The sequence below is a fragment of the Anomaloglossus baeobatrachus genome, assembly GCF_048569485.1.
Source record: "Anomaloglossus baeobatrachus isolate aAnoBae1 chromosome 5 unlocalized genomic scaffold, aAnoBae1.hap1 SUPER_5_unloc_29, whole genome shotgun sequence".
Taxonomy (NCBI): Eukaryota; Metazoa; Chordata; class Amphibia; order Anura; family Aromobatidae; genus Anomaloglossus; species Anomaloglossus baeobatrachus.
The window spans coordinates 669,796-684,914 of NW_027441805.1; the positions used below are offsets into that span (position 1 = coordinate 669,796).

Here is a 15,119-nt window from a genome sequence, read left to right on the forward strand (position 1 = left end):
CGGCCCAACTCCATACCCCTTATATACACACGGCTCCGCTCCATACACCTCATATATACACAGCCCCACTCCATACAGGTCAAATACACACATGGCCCCACTCTGCACACATTGTACACCTGCCCCAACCTCCAGCAGGAATTCAGGGCCTACTTGATTTAGGATAAATGGCAGCCTGGATTTTTCCTTTCCACAGAGAGTTTCCGTCTCCTTACCAGACTCCGTCACTAGAGGATAGAAGTGACTGGAAGTAGCTCACCGCCTCCAGCGTCATACACCTCTCCCCCCAATACTCAGTCCTCAGAAACAGACATCTTTCTCTATTTTTCCTGTCAGAAAAGGACCTGGAAGTTTCCTCACTGCTGTGTCACTTCCTTTTACCATATAAGACAAAGGTAGTTTTGAGAATGGCCAGCAGAGGTCAGTGTAGATGCTACAACTCTCAGAGCAAGGCTTCAGAAGGCACAGATAATGCGCAACATTATAGAGAAACAAACGGCCCATCAGGGGACATTCTAGTAGTGTCTACTCTGGGTCACTGCACACTCACAGCCCCACTCATTACATGTCCTACACACGCGGCTCCACTCAGTACACATCGTACACACACGGTTCCGCTCCATACACCTCGTACACACACGGCTCTGCTCCGTACACCTCGTACACACACGGCTCCGTTCCGTACACCTCGTATACACACGGCTCTGCTCTGTACACCTCGTACACACACGGCTCTGCTCCGTACACCTCGTACACACACGGCACTGCTACATCCACACATAAACTTCCCCTCCTCCAGCAGCTGATCATGTGACCCCTGACTCCTCCCCTCCATGTGACATCATCATAGGTCCTGTAAGCACAGAGCAGCCATATATTTAGTGTGCGGCTCTGCAGGTGGAGGTAGGTGCAGGGTCTCTATTATTTTCCTCTTCATTTTCCTGTTCCTGTCGTCGTCTTTATTGTTTCTTTGCTTTTATGATGAGGCTGAAGTCCGTTTCTTATTCGGGTTTGTTTCTGGCTTTTTTCACAGTTTTTATCAACAAAAATAAAAAAATTCAACAATAAAATCCAGTGCAGTGCGGAGCCCGGATGTGAATACCCTGAAAACCAGCAACAAAAATGATAAAACTGGCACAAAAATCAGCATCAAAGCGGCAGGGAAGGGTTAAATAACTCCTCGCTGTATTGTACTTTATTATTGGGATTTTTAACGTTTGTTGTTAAACCTGTAAAAAGAAAAACAAAAAAAAATCCAAGTAAGAAACCAACTTCAGTATCACATTTTTATTACTGATGTCGAGCGATACTGGTTGGAAAATAAGGGAAATGTCTGTTGTTACCACATATACAGTACAGACCAAAAGTTTGGACACACCTCATTCAAAGAGTTTTCTTTATTTTCATGACTCTGAAAATTGTAGATTCACATTGAAGGCATCAAAACTATGAATTAACACACGTGGAATGAAATAATTAACAAAAAAGTGTGAAACAACTGAAAATAGGTCTTATATTCTAGGTTCTTCAAAGCAGCCACCTTTTGCTTTGATTACTGCTTTGCACACTCTTGGGATTGCACCGCAGAGCTGTGTATACAGTAACAGAGAAGGCAGAAACAGTAATTAACGGTTGGTGCCTTATGTAGAGATGGACGGATTTCTTCTCCATTGCTACATGTTTGCGTATAGATGCTCTGCTATGTAAAGACATTGTAAAACATCACTGCAGAGTAGGAGTCAGATGGACGGACGTGTAAAGTCTACAAGCTCCGAAACCAGTTTAGAATATCTAAACTTTTTTATTTACATAATTTTTCTAGTTTAGGAGTGAAATATAATGTGGACACATTTTGTAATTGGATTAATTTTCACTATTTTGCTGCATTCATACAAGAAATGGGTGGTAAATTCTGCCCCTTCTTAACCGAAAATCTGGGATTTTTTTATTTTTGCACTTTTGTATTTTCCTCCTCTTATTCCGGGAACAATTACTCTTTTATTTCTCCATTCACATTGTCGTATGAAGGATTGTGTTTTTTTTATAAAAATAATGTGCTACTTTTATCGGTCGGTTTTACTACTTATATAGCACGTCAGGTTGAATTTTTTTCCTATCCAAATGATATCTCACCTCCCTTATCTCCATTAATTTTACATATGGGTCCTTCTTCTCCCCATTCAGGTCCCTACAATATCGGATCCTCTCAGTGGAGATCTTCTATATAAGAGAATTCTCCTGATTGCCCCGTGAAGGATGGATATGGACAGGGACAAGATGGCGGAGAGGATATTACACCTCACCCTAGAGATCCTCTTCCGGCTTACTGGAGAGGTGAGAGATTCTGATGATGTTACATTACATCATTCTTATCTATGGGAATAACAGATGGACAGAACTGGAGAGGTGAGGACTCTGGAAATGTCTGGAGTGAGATTTATTACTGTGTCTCTTCATAACCAGGATTACACAGTAGTGAAGAAGACCTCTAGTGAGCGCTGTCAGGCCCCTGTGTCTGAGGGATGGGGAAGACCCCTGAGCCCAATCACAGGGCCTCCACCTCACCCCCCGATACATGAGGACATCAATGACCAGAAGATCCTAGAACTCACCTACAAGATGATTGAGCTGCTGACTGGAGAGGTGACACTGCTGGGAATGCTGGGACATTATACAGTAACGCTATGAAGGGATCGGGGGTGACGGTATCATTGTATGTGTCAGGTTCCTATAAGGTGTCAGGACGTCACCGTCTATTTCTCCATGGAGGAGTGGGAGTATTTAGAAGGACACAAAGATCTATACAAGGACGTCATGATGGAGGATCCCCAGCCCCTCACATCACCAGGTAATAGACAGGACTAAATACACACGGCTTATAATAATCTGTATGTAAGGAATGAATTCAGTCCCTGTATGTGTCTCCTCCAGGTCTATCCAGTAAGAAGACAACACCAGAGAGATGTCCCCGTCCTCTTCTCCAACAGGACTGTAAACAAGAAGATCCTGATGTTCCTCAGGATGTGTTAACTCTAGTTCTATCCGGTAAGAAATATCTACTCATGTACTTTATGCACTAATTTTGTGTTTACATTTTTAGGCTTTCTGCTGTTTGTTTTTTTCTACTGTATTGTCTTTCCTTCTGTTTGTTTCTAGTGCCTTCTCTATGTTGTTATGAAGGCAACTAAAAGACCTGCAGAGGATTCATGAATATCCTGTTTCCCTGAAAATTGAACCTAGTCAGAAAATAAGATCTAGTGTAATGGGATCAACAATTCAGACTGCATCATTAATGTAGAAATGGATTTGAATATTGCTTCAGCACTTGCCCACAAGGGGGCAGTGTCAGACTGTGCAATCACAAACACAGAGGTGGGAAATCCCCTGCTGGAGCTTGTGTGTTCTAACCTGGAAGAAAAAGTGCGGGATTATTATTCAGCCCCAGAGTTCAGCCAGGAGAGAGCTACATGTGGTCTCCCTGAACAGAGGGCTCTTTTGCCGCCGGATTCTTGGAGGAATCACCCTGTGGAAGTGGTTTCTGCCCTCTCCGGTCTGCAGGACTTTGTTTTCACCAAGGATCTAACCGGACTGCAGAGCATCGCACCCTGAGTGCAAGTGCAGGGGCCGTGATCTCCCTCCTTCTGCTCGGTGTGCCCTGGGACTAAAAGACTGACTAGAATCCGGTACCAGCGGGAGAAGATCAAAGGAAAAGACTGAGGAGCTGCATCCCTTCAGCGCTGCACCGGGACCCAGCATCGTGAGACTCCAGGCCTGCGACGTGGGAGCGGCATCTTCTTCTGGGATAGACTGGTACGTGATTGTAGGGAAAGTTAGGGAAAGTTGCCGCCATTTCTTTGTTGTTTTTTCTTGCTGCGTACCCGGAAGGAGTGAAGATCCGGGGACTCCACTATACACATGTGCGCAGATAGTTCGGTTGATTGTGTTATAAATATGTTTCCTAGTAAAGAAATGTTACTACCGGTAAAATCTGAGTATGGGGATTTTGTTGGAATAGAGCTTACACACACACCCGCGGCCCTACCACCGGTCGCTTCATGTGGCGTAGTCAGCAGGATGTGTGACCAACAAAATCATCCCCCGGTAGTAACTTATAACCGGACAGCTCCCCCGCCGTCTATTGTCAATCAGGTGAGAAAGTTTGACGGACGGAACTATCCTGTAACCGAATGGACTGAACAACTTAAGATAGTGGGGGAAATGTATAACACTGATCCTAAGACCTTAGCAGAAATGGCCATGCTAACATTAGAGGGGGAAGCGTAAACGACAGTCAGGCTGGAGACGGTTAGGGGCCAGCGTACGTTGGATGACTTGGTGCGGGTGCTGGAGAACACCTATGGGCCGACCACTTATGCGGGAACATTGCGCTATATGTTCTTCCGGCGTACTCAGCTCGAGTCGGAGGACATTCCTCAATATGCCAATGCCCTTCAAGTACTACTAGAACAAGCCTGTAGAAACGAAGAACAGATAGCTAGTACGGGTGCCCGTGACCTGGTGTTGAGAGATCAGTTCGTGACCGGATTGAGAGACCCGTACCTTAACCGCTCATTGCAAGATCTACTCCGGATAAATCCGGCCTTTACGTTCGCTGAGGTCAAACAAGAAGCTATAGAACGTTCAAGGGGACCTGTCGTGGAGACACAGACATATACCGCCGCTTGCAGGTCCATATCTGGTATCGGGACTCCGAACAGCAACACGGAAGAACTGAAGCAGATGGTAGCAGAGTTGCAGAAACAGGTGTTACAGCTCACCCTAGACCAACAGGCGGGCCGGCAAGCGAGACAACAACCCAGCCGGCCGATGGGAAGATGCTGGACATGTGGCGATCCCCGCCATAGAGCCAACCGTTGCCCCCAGAACTTTCAAGTTCATCCACAGTCTGATCTACCAGAACCAGCAAGTCATGTCCCACAACAGCGGCAGCCTTTAAACTAGACGCCCCTGCCAAAGAGGCTCACTCGGCAGGGGACGCCAAAGAGAGGGGTGTAGGAAAACAGAGCCAGCCACGGAACAAACTTGCATCAAATAGCCCCACCCTGGAAGTATTACTGGAAGGGATCGCCGTACAAGGGTTAATGGATACTGGGTCTCAGGTATCCACCATCTCCGAGCAGTTCTACGAAGAGTGTCTAAAGCCGCGGGTTGCCTATGACCCTGATACCGCCATCAAGATCAAAGCAGCCAATAATCTACCCATTCCGGTGACGGGAGTTGCCTGGAAGAACACCGAAATCTGTGGCCAAGATCTCGGGAAGAGAGGGATAATCGTGGTCAGGGAAGGCTTTGGATCAGAGACGCCAATGATTATTGGGATGAACATCTTGAAAGACCTCAATCTGGTGTTGTTTACCAAGAAGGGGCCCAAGTACTGGCAAGAAGTGACCGCACATAGGGCCACCCGCCGTGCCTTTCAGCAAGTGGTCCGGACCTGCAACCTCCAGCGAATGACAGAAGAACAACTGCTGCTGGCCATGATCACCGTGACCCCGCCATACTAAGATCACCTTACCGGCTGGGAAAGAGACAGTTATCTCACTACCCCTTAGCACCACGAGACAGCTTGAAGGTGGGGAGGTGCTGATCGAGCCGCGCACCCCGAAGGAAGGGAAGCTGAATCCACTAGTCGCTCGAACTCTAGCAGTAGTGAAAAAGGGAAGAATTCCTGTCAGGCTGGGCAACACAGCTAACGTGAGAGTTGACCTAGAAGCCGGGACACAGCTCGCCCGAGTCTACGCTCTAACCGAAGAGGTGAACCCTATGAGCTCCCTCCAGTTTGTACCGTCTACAGACGGAGATTGGACAGTGACGGTCTCTGCCATGGCCGCTGTCGCGGGTGACACCAACGCGGGGCGAGAACTAAGAGAGAAGTGTCAGTTGGACGTATCCCAATACTCCAAACGGGAGGTGTCCCAGGTGGAAGAGCTACTTCAAGAGCATCAGGCGTCCTTTGCCCGGCATGACACCGACTTTGGGTGCACCACCAGTATCAAGCACGAAATCCCCACAGATGACACTGCTCCTATCCGTGAAAGGTACCGCCAAATACCTCCCCAGCAATACCAAGAAGTGAAAAATCTCCTGAATTCCATGCTACACGCTGGAGTGGTACGAGAAAGCCAGAGCCCCTGGGCTGCACCGGTGGTGTTAGTCAAGAAGAAGGACGGGTCCCTGAGATTCTGTGTGGACTACCGCCGTTTGAATGCTTGCACCATCCGGGACTCATACCCTTTGCCAAGGATCGAAGAATCCCTGACAGCCCTGAAGAAAGCCAAATACTTCTCTTCGTTGGATCTGGCCAGCGGATATTGGCAGGTACCTATGCACGAGAAAGATAGAGAGAAGACTGCTTTCATCCTACCCATGGGCCTGTACGAGTTTGACCGGATGCCCTTTGGTCTGAACAACGCGCCGGGGACTTTCCAGCGGCTGATGGAGCGCTGCTTGGGAGACTTCAACTTCGACTTCACCCTCATCTACCTGGACGACATTGTAGTCTATTCGGCCACATTTGAAGAACACCTGCAGCAGCTGGGCCGTGTGTTCAGTAGGTTGAGAGAACATGGCCTGAAGTTGAAACCCAACAAGTGCCGTCTTCTGCAGCCCGAGATCAATTACCTGGGCCACCGGATCTCAGCCGAAGGTGTCCAGCCGTCTTCAGAGAAGATAGCCGCCGTACGGGATTGGCCGCAGCCCACAAACGTCAAGGAGGTCAGGGCGTTCCTGGGGTTGGCCGGCTACTACCGCCGGTTCGTCAAAAACTTCGCCCGGCTTGCTGCACCCTTGCATGACCTGCTTCGAGGGACCACCAACAGCCCCAGAGGACGACCCATCAGCTGGGGACCCAGCCAGGAAGAGTCCTTCCAAGCCCTAAAGGGTGCCTTAACGTCTCCCCCCATCCTGGCATATGCGGACTACAACCTGCCCTTCCAACTCCACACCGATGCCAGTCTACAGGGTCTAGGGGCAGTACTTTCACAGGTCCAAGAAGGCAAGGAACGGGTCATAGCCTATGCCAGTCGGTCCCTACATGAGGGCGAGAAGAACCCCACCAATTATAGCTCGTTCCGGCTGGAGCTGTTGGCCCTAACGTGGGCTATGGCGGATAAATTTGCAGGATACCTCACGGGGGCTGAAGTACTAGTCCTGACCGATAACAACCCGTTGGCCCACTTAGAAAATGCGAAGCTCGGAGTCATGGAGCAGCGTTGGATGGCTCGGCTCTCCAAGTTCAATTACAAGATCAAATATAGGGCTGGAGCTGAGAATCAAAATGCGGACAGCCTGTCTAGAGTGTCATACCCCTTACTCAACCGAGACCGGGATGAAGAATTAGAAGGGGACGAGACGCCTGACTTTGCAAAGCTCGCCCAACAGATGATGGATTACCGCCAGTTCGTTGTGGGTGAAGCTGGAACTCCAGTGGGGGTCGCCTTGCCACCCCAGGAGTGGTGCAGGCTCCAGGATCAGAACCCTGAATGGGCTCTACTCAAACAATGGGTGAAGCGGCAGCAGAAGCCTCCCGCCGATATACGGGCACGACTGTCTACCGGGACCTTGACCCTGCTCAGTCAGTGGGACCGGCTGATTCTGAGAGAAGGAGTGCTATACCGGAAGGTTCTCTTGTCGCACATGCTGGAGGAATGCACACAAGTTGTGTTGCCTGAGCAATTGGCCCGTGAGATGGTGGCCCAAGCCCACAAAAGGAATGGACACTTCGGAATAGACAAGACCTTTCGATGGATTCAACAGTCCATCTATTGTCCGGGGCTCCGCAAGCTGGTTGAAGACTTCTGCCAGACCTGTCGCACCTGTGAACTACACAAGTCCCCTGAGCAGCGGGCACCTGTCCAGACAAAACATCCAGGCCCCTTGAGCTGTTGATGGTGGACTACCTGCTGATTGGGACGGCGAGCAGTGGCTATCAGTACTGCCTAGTCATGGTGGATCACTTCACAAAATTCGCTGTCGCTGTTGCTACCAAAGACCAGACGGCTGAATCGGCTGCACGGGCCATCTGTCGACAGTTCATCCACGTCTATGGGTGTCCGGAGAGGTTGCACTCCGACCAGGGGGCTTGTTTCGAAGGCCGAGTCATCGAAGAGCTGCATCGGATGTATGGGATTCAGAAGTCGAGGACCACTCCTTACCACCCACAAGGGAACGGTGCATGTGAACGCTTCAACCGGACTCTACTCCAGCTGATCCGCACCCTGGCCAATGATAAGAAAGACCAATGGCCCCAATTCCTTCCCGATCTAGTATGGGCCTACAACAACCAGGTCCACTCCGTGACTGGTTACACCCCACACACCCTTCTCTTTGGCCGCCCCGGAAAAGGGGTCCATGACCTGAACCTATTCCGCCCTGGAGATGATGTCTGCCATAACTACCCCTCCTGGCTAAATGCTCACCGACAGAAGATGGATACTGTACACCGGCTGGTGAGCCAACAAATCCAGGGCCAGATACATGCTGATCCACTCCCCGTGCAAGAGCAACCCTTGAAGTTGGGACAGCTAGTCCTTCTCCGTATCAAGAAGCCACAAGGGAAACTTCGAGCCAAGTGGGAGACTGAAGTCTACCGGGTAATCGAACGCCCCTACCCCAACGGGCATGTATACCGAGTGCAGGGTGAAGACAGTCGCAGCATTCGCACTGTGCACCGAAATATGTTGCGTCCCTGCCGATCCCAGCCTGACTCCCCTACCACAGTACCCGGAGGGGGTGACGCTGCTAACACGACTGACGTCACGGACGTTTCCCAGCATAGTGATCACGTCGACTCTGAGACCGGTGTTCCACCTACACAACCCAGTTCTTCCCCCGGAGTGCTGACTGAAGTGGGGCGTAGAGACAGTGACGGGGAGGGGAACAACCGACCCTTGAGACGTACTGACCGCACCACTGCTGGGATCCCGCCCGGGCGGTCCTACAGGGACCAGTATGTATGGCCCACTTCTCAACCAACCCCTGTGACATCTGCAGTCATCGCTGCCTGGGAACCGACGGTAGTTGACAGGGACTGCCAACCTTTAAGTGGGGGGGTATGTAATGGGATCAACAATTCAGACTGCATCATTAATGTAGAAATGGATTTGAATATTGCTTCAGCACTTGCCCACAAGGGGGCAGTGTCAGACTGTGCAATCACAAACACAGAGGTGGGAAATCCCCTGCTGGAGCTTGTGTGTTCTAACCAGGAAGAAAAATTGCGGGATTATTATTCAGCCCCAGAGTTCAGCCAGGAGAGAGCTGCGTGTGGTCTCCCTGAACAGAGGGCTCTTTTGCCGCCGGATTCTTGGAGGAATCACCCTGTGGAAGTGGTTTCTGCCCTCTCCGGTCTGCAGGACTTTGTTTTCACCAAGGATCTAACCGGACTGCAGAGCATCGCACCCTGAGTGCAAGTGCAGGGGCCGTGATCTCCCTCCTTCTGCTCGGTGTGCCCTGGGACTAAAAGACTGACTAGAATCCGGTACCAGCGGGAGAAGATCAAAAGGAAAAGACCGAGGAGCTGCATCCTTTCAGCGCTGCACTGGGACCCAGCATCGTGAGACTCCAGGCCTGCGACGTGGGAGCGGCATCTTCTTCTGGGATAGACTGGTACGTGATTGTAGGGAAAGTTAGGGAAAGTTGCCGCCATTTCTTTGTTGTTTTTTCTTGCTGCGTACCCGGAAGGAGTGAAGATCCGGGGACTCCACTATACACATGTGCGCAGATAGTTCGGTTGATTGTGTTATAAATATGTTTCCTAGTAAAGAAATGTTACTACCGGTAAAATCTGAGTATGGGGATTTTGTTGGAATAGAGCTTTCACACACACCCGCGGCCCTACCACCGGTCGCTTCACTAGCACGATTTTATGGGATTTTTGAAGAATGATTGAAATATAAGACCTACTCCAAAAATAAACCCTAGTTACAGTCAGGGCCAGCGTTGGGAGGAGTCAAACTGCACAAATTCTCAAGACCATACTTTCTTAGGGACCACATTAGTTGTATTCTGAGGTTGATTGTTTAAGGACCTTTCACTTCAAAGACGTGACATGATGTAACCAAAGTTCTCTTAAGAGCAAACTGGGCAATTGCAGTCCCCCTTTCTCCTAGGGGCCCCAGTGTTTATATGCCAATTATAGGACAGCTTAAGGACCTTTTTGACATCACGGCATATAACCAAAGGTCTCAATTGCAAAAGTCTAAAGCTGAAGAGGAGACAGACTGATGTCTGTCTGTGTGTGTTTACGCCAATTTTAACCAGCTTTGCCAAAATGGGCTGAGCTTTGCAGAAGAAGGGTGTGATGCTGTTTCTCTAATTCATAACAAACTGCGACGTTCCCTATGCCAGAAATCTCACTCCAGTCCCCGACGTCATTTTTCAGTGTACATCGCCAGTCTTGATGAATTGGAGCCCTAATGTTTATCTGCACAGACCCTGCTACCTGCTTTGGTTAAAAAGCCTAAGAATGGGTCATCAGCATTACAGTCCCAGACAACCCAGTTAAATTTCCAGCATCTGTCTTTATTTTTGTCTTAAAAAAAAAACCCTCTTTGAAATTGTCTATGTTGTGGATCAATGTTCCAAGGAGATGTTTGCAGGTTTTGCCAACTCTCATGGCGGCGTAAGGATCTATGGAAATTATAGATTTTGGTTCTTTGCATGTTAACTGCTCTGATGTCTGTGAGCAGTGCAGGGAGACGCAGGCGTCGAACCACAGGCTTGGGCAGGCTAGCAAGAGTTATTCTCTGCTGGGCTGCTTGTTGATGTCTTTGATCACCTGCTGTAGAGGAGAAAGTATTGTTCGCTCCCGTTCTGTATATGCTGGCTGGACTATTTCATTAATGCCAGCTATAGTTTACCTATACTGGTCTGGTGAGGTGCTGTGATCCAGACTTACCGGTGGTTATTGTGCATTATTACAGTGAGCTGTTGTGGTGTTAACCCTTGTTGTCTTTTTGTTGCTGCCTTTCTGCTCTTGCTTTTCTCCTTAGTCTCTTACTGTTTATTTCTTTGAGTTTGCAATGTGTCCCGTCTGTCTTAATCTGTATTTCCATCATACTCCTGACCCTTCCTTCCCTTGGGGATCACAGATTAAATCTAGTCAGGAGACTAGTAAGGAACGGGACTTCTGCATCTCCATCTTCAGGGGTAATCCATAGGTTAGGAATAGCTTAGGGTCCCCTAGCGTGAGGGACAGTATAGGAGCCCCCGGTCCTTCATTAACCGGCAGTCACTTGTTGACAATCAATCTGATTTTTTACTATAGCACATTCCAGAGAACTGGTGCTAGGAATTGGAAATCCGAATTAACGAAGATGTAACTCGTAGATGTCGAAATTGGAAAACAGATTCAGAATACATTTTTTGTTTATTTAATTTCAGTTGTTATGGTTTAAAAAAAATAAATGTACTTTCAAGATAATATTAAAAACTAATAACATTGTGTTTATTTTTAGCAGATGACTGTATTGGGAGTTCAGATGGACATCTAATATCTTCAGAATTTAAAACAGATGATCAAAGTATCACACATGATACATATGAAGAGCATGCTGTTGTCCCAGATATACCTCCAGTCCTTCCTCGGAAAGCTTTATCATCTGATCTTTTCAAACAAGTCCAAAATTCCGATTTATCACAGAATTGTAAGCAAAATAAAAGTTACAGAAGGGATCTGGAACATGAAACCGCTCCTACAAGGGAGAAACCATTTTCATGTTCAGAATGTGGGAAATGTTTTATTCAGAAATCATACCTTACTAGACATCAGAAAATTCACACAGGGGAGAAACCATTTTCATGTTCAGAGTGTGGGAAATGTTTTATTCGGAAATCAGAACTTGTTGAGCATCAAAAATCTCACACAAGGATTAAGCCGTTTTCATGTTCAGAGTGTGGGAAATGTTTTATTAGGAAATCAGATCTTGTTGAGCATCAAAAAAATCACACAGGGGAGAAGCCATTTTCATGTTCAGAATGTGGGAAATGTTTTATTCAGAAATCACATCTTGTTACACATCAGACATTTCACACAGGGGAGAAGCCATTTACATGTTCAGAATGTGGGAAATGTTTTATTCGGAAATCAAATCTTGTTGAGCATCAAAGAATTCACACAGGGGAGAAGACATTTTCATGTTCAGAATGTGGGAAATGTTTTATTCGGAAATCAAATCTTGTTGAGCATCAAAGAATTCACACAGGGGAGAAGCCATTTTCATGTTCAGAATGTGGGAAATGTTTTATTCAGAGATCACATCTTGTTACACATCAGAAAAATCACACAGGGGAGAAGCCATTTTCATGTTCAGAATGTGGGAAATGTTTTATTCAGAAATCACATCTTGTTACACATCAGACATTTCACACAGGGGAGAAGCTATTTACATGTTCAGAATGTGGGAAATGTTTTAGTTGGAAATCAAATCTTGTTGAGCATCAAAGAATTCACACAGGGGAGAAGACATTTTCATGTTCAGAATGTGGGACATGTTTTATTCGGAAATCAAATCTTGTTGAGCATCAAAGAATTCACACAGGGGAGAAGCCATTTTCATGTTCAGAGTGCGGGAAATGTTTTATTCGGAAATCAGATCTTGTTGTGCATCAAAGATCTCACACAGGGGAGAAGCCATTTTCATGTTCAGAGTGCGGGAAATGTTTTATTCAGAAATCAGATCTTGTTGAGCATCAAAGAATTCACACAGGGGAGAAGCCATTTTCATGTTCAGAGTGCGGGAAATGTTTTATTCGGAAATCAGATCTTGTTGTGCATCAAAGATCTCACACAGGGGAGAAGCCATTTTCATGTTCAGAGTGCGGGAAATGTTTTATTCAGAAATCAGATCTTGTTAGGCATGAAAGATCTCACACAGGGGATAAGCCATTTTCATGCCCAGAATGCGGTAAATGTTTTACTATGAAATTAAGTCTTGTTGACCATCAAAAATTTCACACAAAATAAACCATGTTTATGTTCTGAATGTGGAAAATGTAATTCTCAGAAATCATATCCTGTTAAACATGTGAAGAAGCCGCACAGGGAAGGAATCTTTTTCATGTTGTAAATAATTGAAATGTTTAACTAAAAAATCAAGTCTTGCTGACATCAGAAAACCAACAGAGCGGAGCAGCCATTCTTGCTTTCAGAATTTGCCAAATGTTTTTAAGACTAATTAGCTCCTGTTGTCAGATGAGTCACACGGGAGAAGGCATCATAATGTACCATAATTCAAAGAGTTTTATCAAAAAATCGGTTACAATTGATCAAATAAGAAATGGTCAGGGATAGAACCATTTTCTCTATTTTTAAACTTATCGTATTTTTTCGGACCATAAGACACACCTAGATTTTGAAGGAGGAATATAGGGAAAACGTTTGACTAAAAAATGTGGTCATGAAGCACTGTTATGGGGGGATCTACTGCTGACACTGTTACGGGGATAAAATCACTCAATTCTATACTAATGTCTCCCATCCTGATCCCCTTCTAGGTATATGTGTCTCCCATCCTTGTGTATATGTCCTTCATCCTCGTATATATGTTGCCCATCTTTATCCCATTCTGGTATATACGATCCCCATCCTGGTATGTATGTCCCTTGTCCTAGTATATACATCACCATACTTGTATATATGGCCTTCATCTTGTGATCGCCCAGCCACAGCAGTAAGCCGGCGGCTGGGTGATTATGTGTACCCAATATTAAAGAGAATGAATATTCACTGCTCCCCATGCTAATAATACTGCCCACCTCTTGGTTGGCGCTGGCTTCATTGCCTAGAGGGGTGGGATTATGGCATCGGGAGCAGTGAATATTCATTTTCTTTTTTAGTTGGCACACTGTTAGCCCTTTTGAGAGCCTTAAGGAACATTCGTGAATTGTTTTGATACTGGATTATATTTAGATAATTCACTAATTTCAGATTTCCCATTGATTTATTTACTAAAAAGTGCAGCCCCAGATTGGAGATAGGAATTCTTAAGTATATCATATTGTATATAATTGCATTTCAAAACTTGTTGTTTTGTTAATAAATGCTTGTAAATATACAGTGTGTCCACCCATATCCTGTCCACCGCCATTAACTTGAGAACGGTGACACTATAGGCATAGAAGTGATGTCTATGTATAGTAAAGTAGCCATGCGCTACGCAATGAAACCACCTATAGTGCCAACTGGTGGAAAACAACGGAGTTAGCATTTTTATCTCGAAAACGGAACGAGATAAAAAAAGTGAATTACAAAGTTGTAGGGCATCATTAATTCAATACGAATCGACACCTTGCATACAGAAATGCTATGATATCAAACCCATGATCCCCCCAAAACATTGAATGCTGGTCACACATATGGCACTCATTTAACTTTGATGCTCAAAGTGGCCACCGTCCACTGCAATGCACATCTGGACTCTGGACAGCATACTGTATCTTGCTGCACGGTGTGCAATATGGTAGATGACACCTTCGCACAAGCATCTGTGATACGTCGTTGTAGGTCCTGCAATGTTGATAGAGGGGTCGCATACACCTACTGTTTGATGTAACCTCACAGAAAGAAGTCCAATGGGGTCAGGTCAGGTGAGCGTGGAGGCCACTCCACGCAGCCACCATACCCAATGACTTGTAGGAAGGTCTCCACGAGGTATCGCTTCATGTCCGCAGCCTTGTGAGTTTTACACGTTCAAATCATAGCATTTCTGTATGCAAGGTGTCGATTCGTATTGATTTGATGATGCCCTACAACTTTGTAATTCACTTTTTTCTCTATCTCGTTCCATTTTCGAGATAAAAATGCTAACTCCGTTGTTTTCCACCAGGTGGCGCTATAGATTAATTTATTAATTGCAATACAAACCATGTTGTATACCTCATTTCATGTGATGCATGTAAACTCCAGTACACAGGATGCACAGTGGGACCGCTAAAGACTAGAATAAGGCGCCATCTATTAGATGCGACAAATCCACAGGCTGTGTTGGTATCAGCGGCCTCCCGACATTTCCAAACTGTACATGGAGGGGATCTACATAACTTTAAATTTACAGGTATAGAAAAGGTTTTCAGACCTATCCGGGGTGGTGATCATAGGA

The 15,119-nt window shown here is 46.5% G+C and overlaps 1 protein-coding gene across 1 annotated transcript; it reads left to right on the forward strand.

Moving 5' to 3' along the window:
- Positions 1 to 2,715: 2,715 nt before the first annotated feature.
- LOC142259140 (uncharacterized) lies at positions 2,716 to 13,768 on the forward strand. The gene is made up of 3 exons (XM_075331648.1): positions 2,716 to 2,848; positions 2,932 to 3,045; positions 11,481 to 13,768. Exons 1-3 carry the CDS (start codon positions 2,716 to 2,718, stop codon positions 12,983 to 12,985), a joined length of 1,752 nt encoding a protein of 583 aa, XP_075187763.1. The 3' UTR covers positions 12,986 to 13,768.
- Positions 13,769 to 15,119: the final 1,351 nt, after the last annotated feature.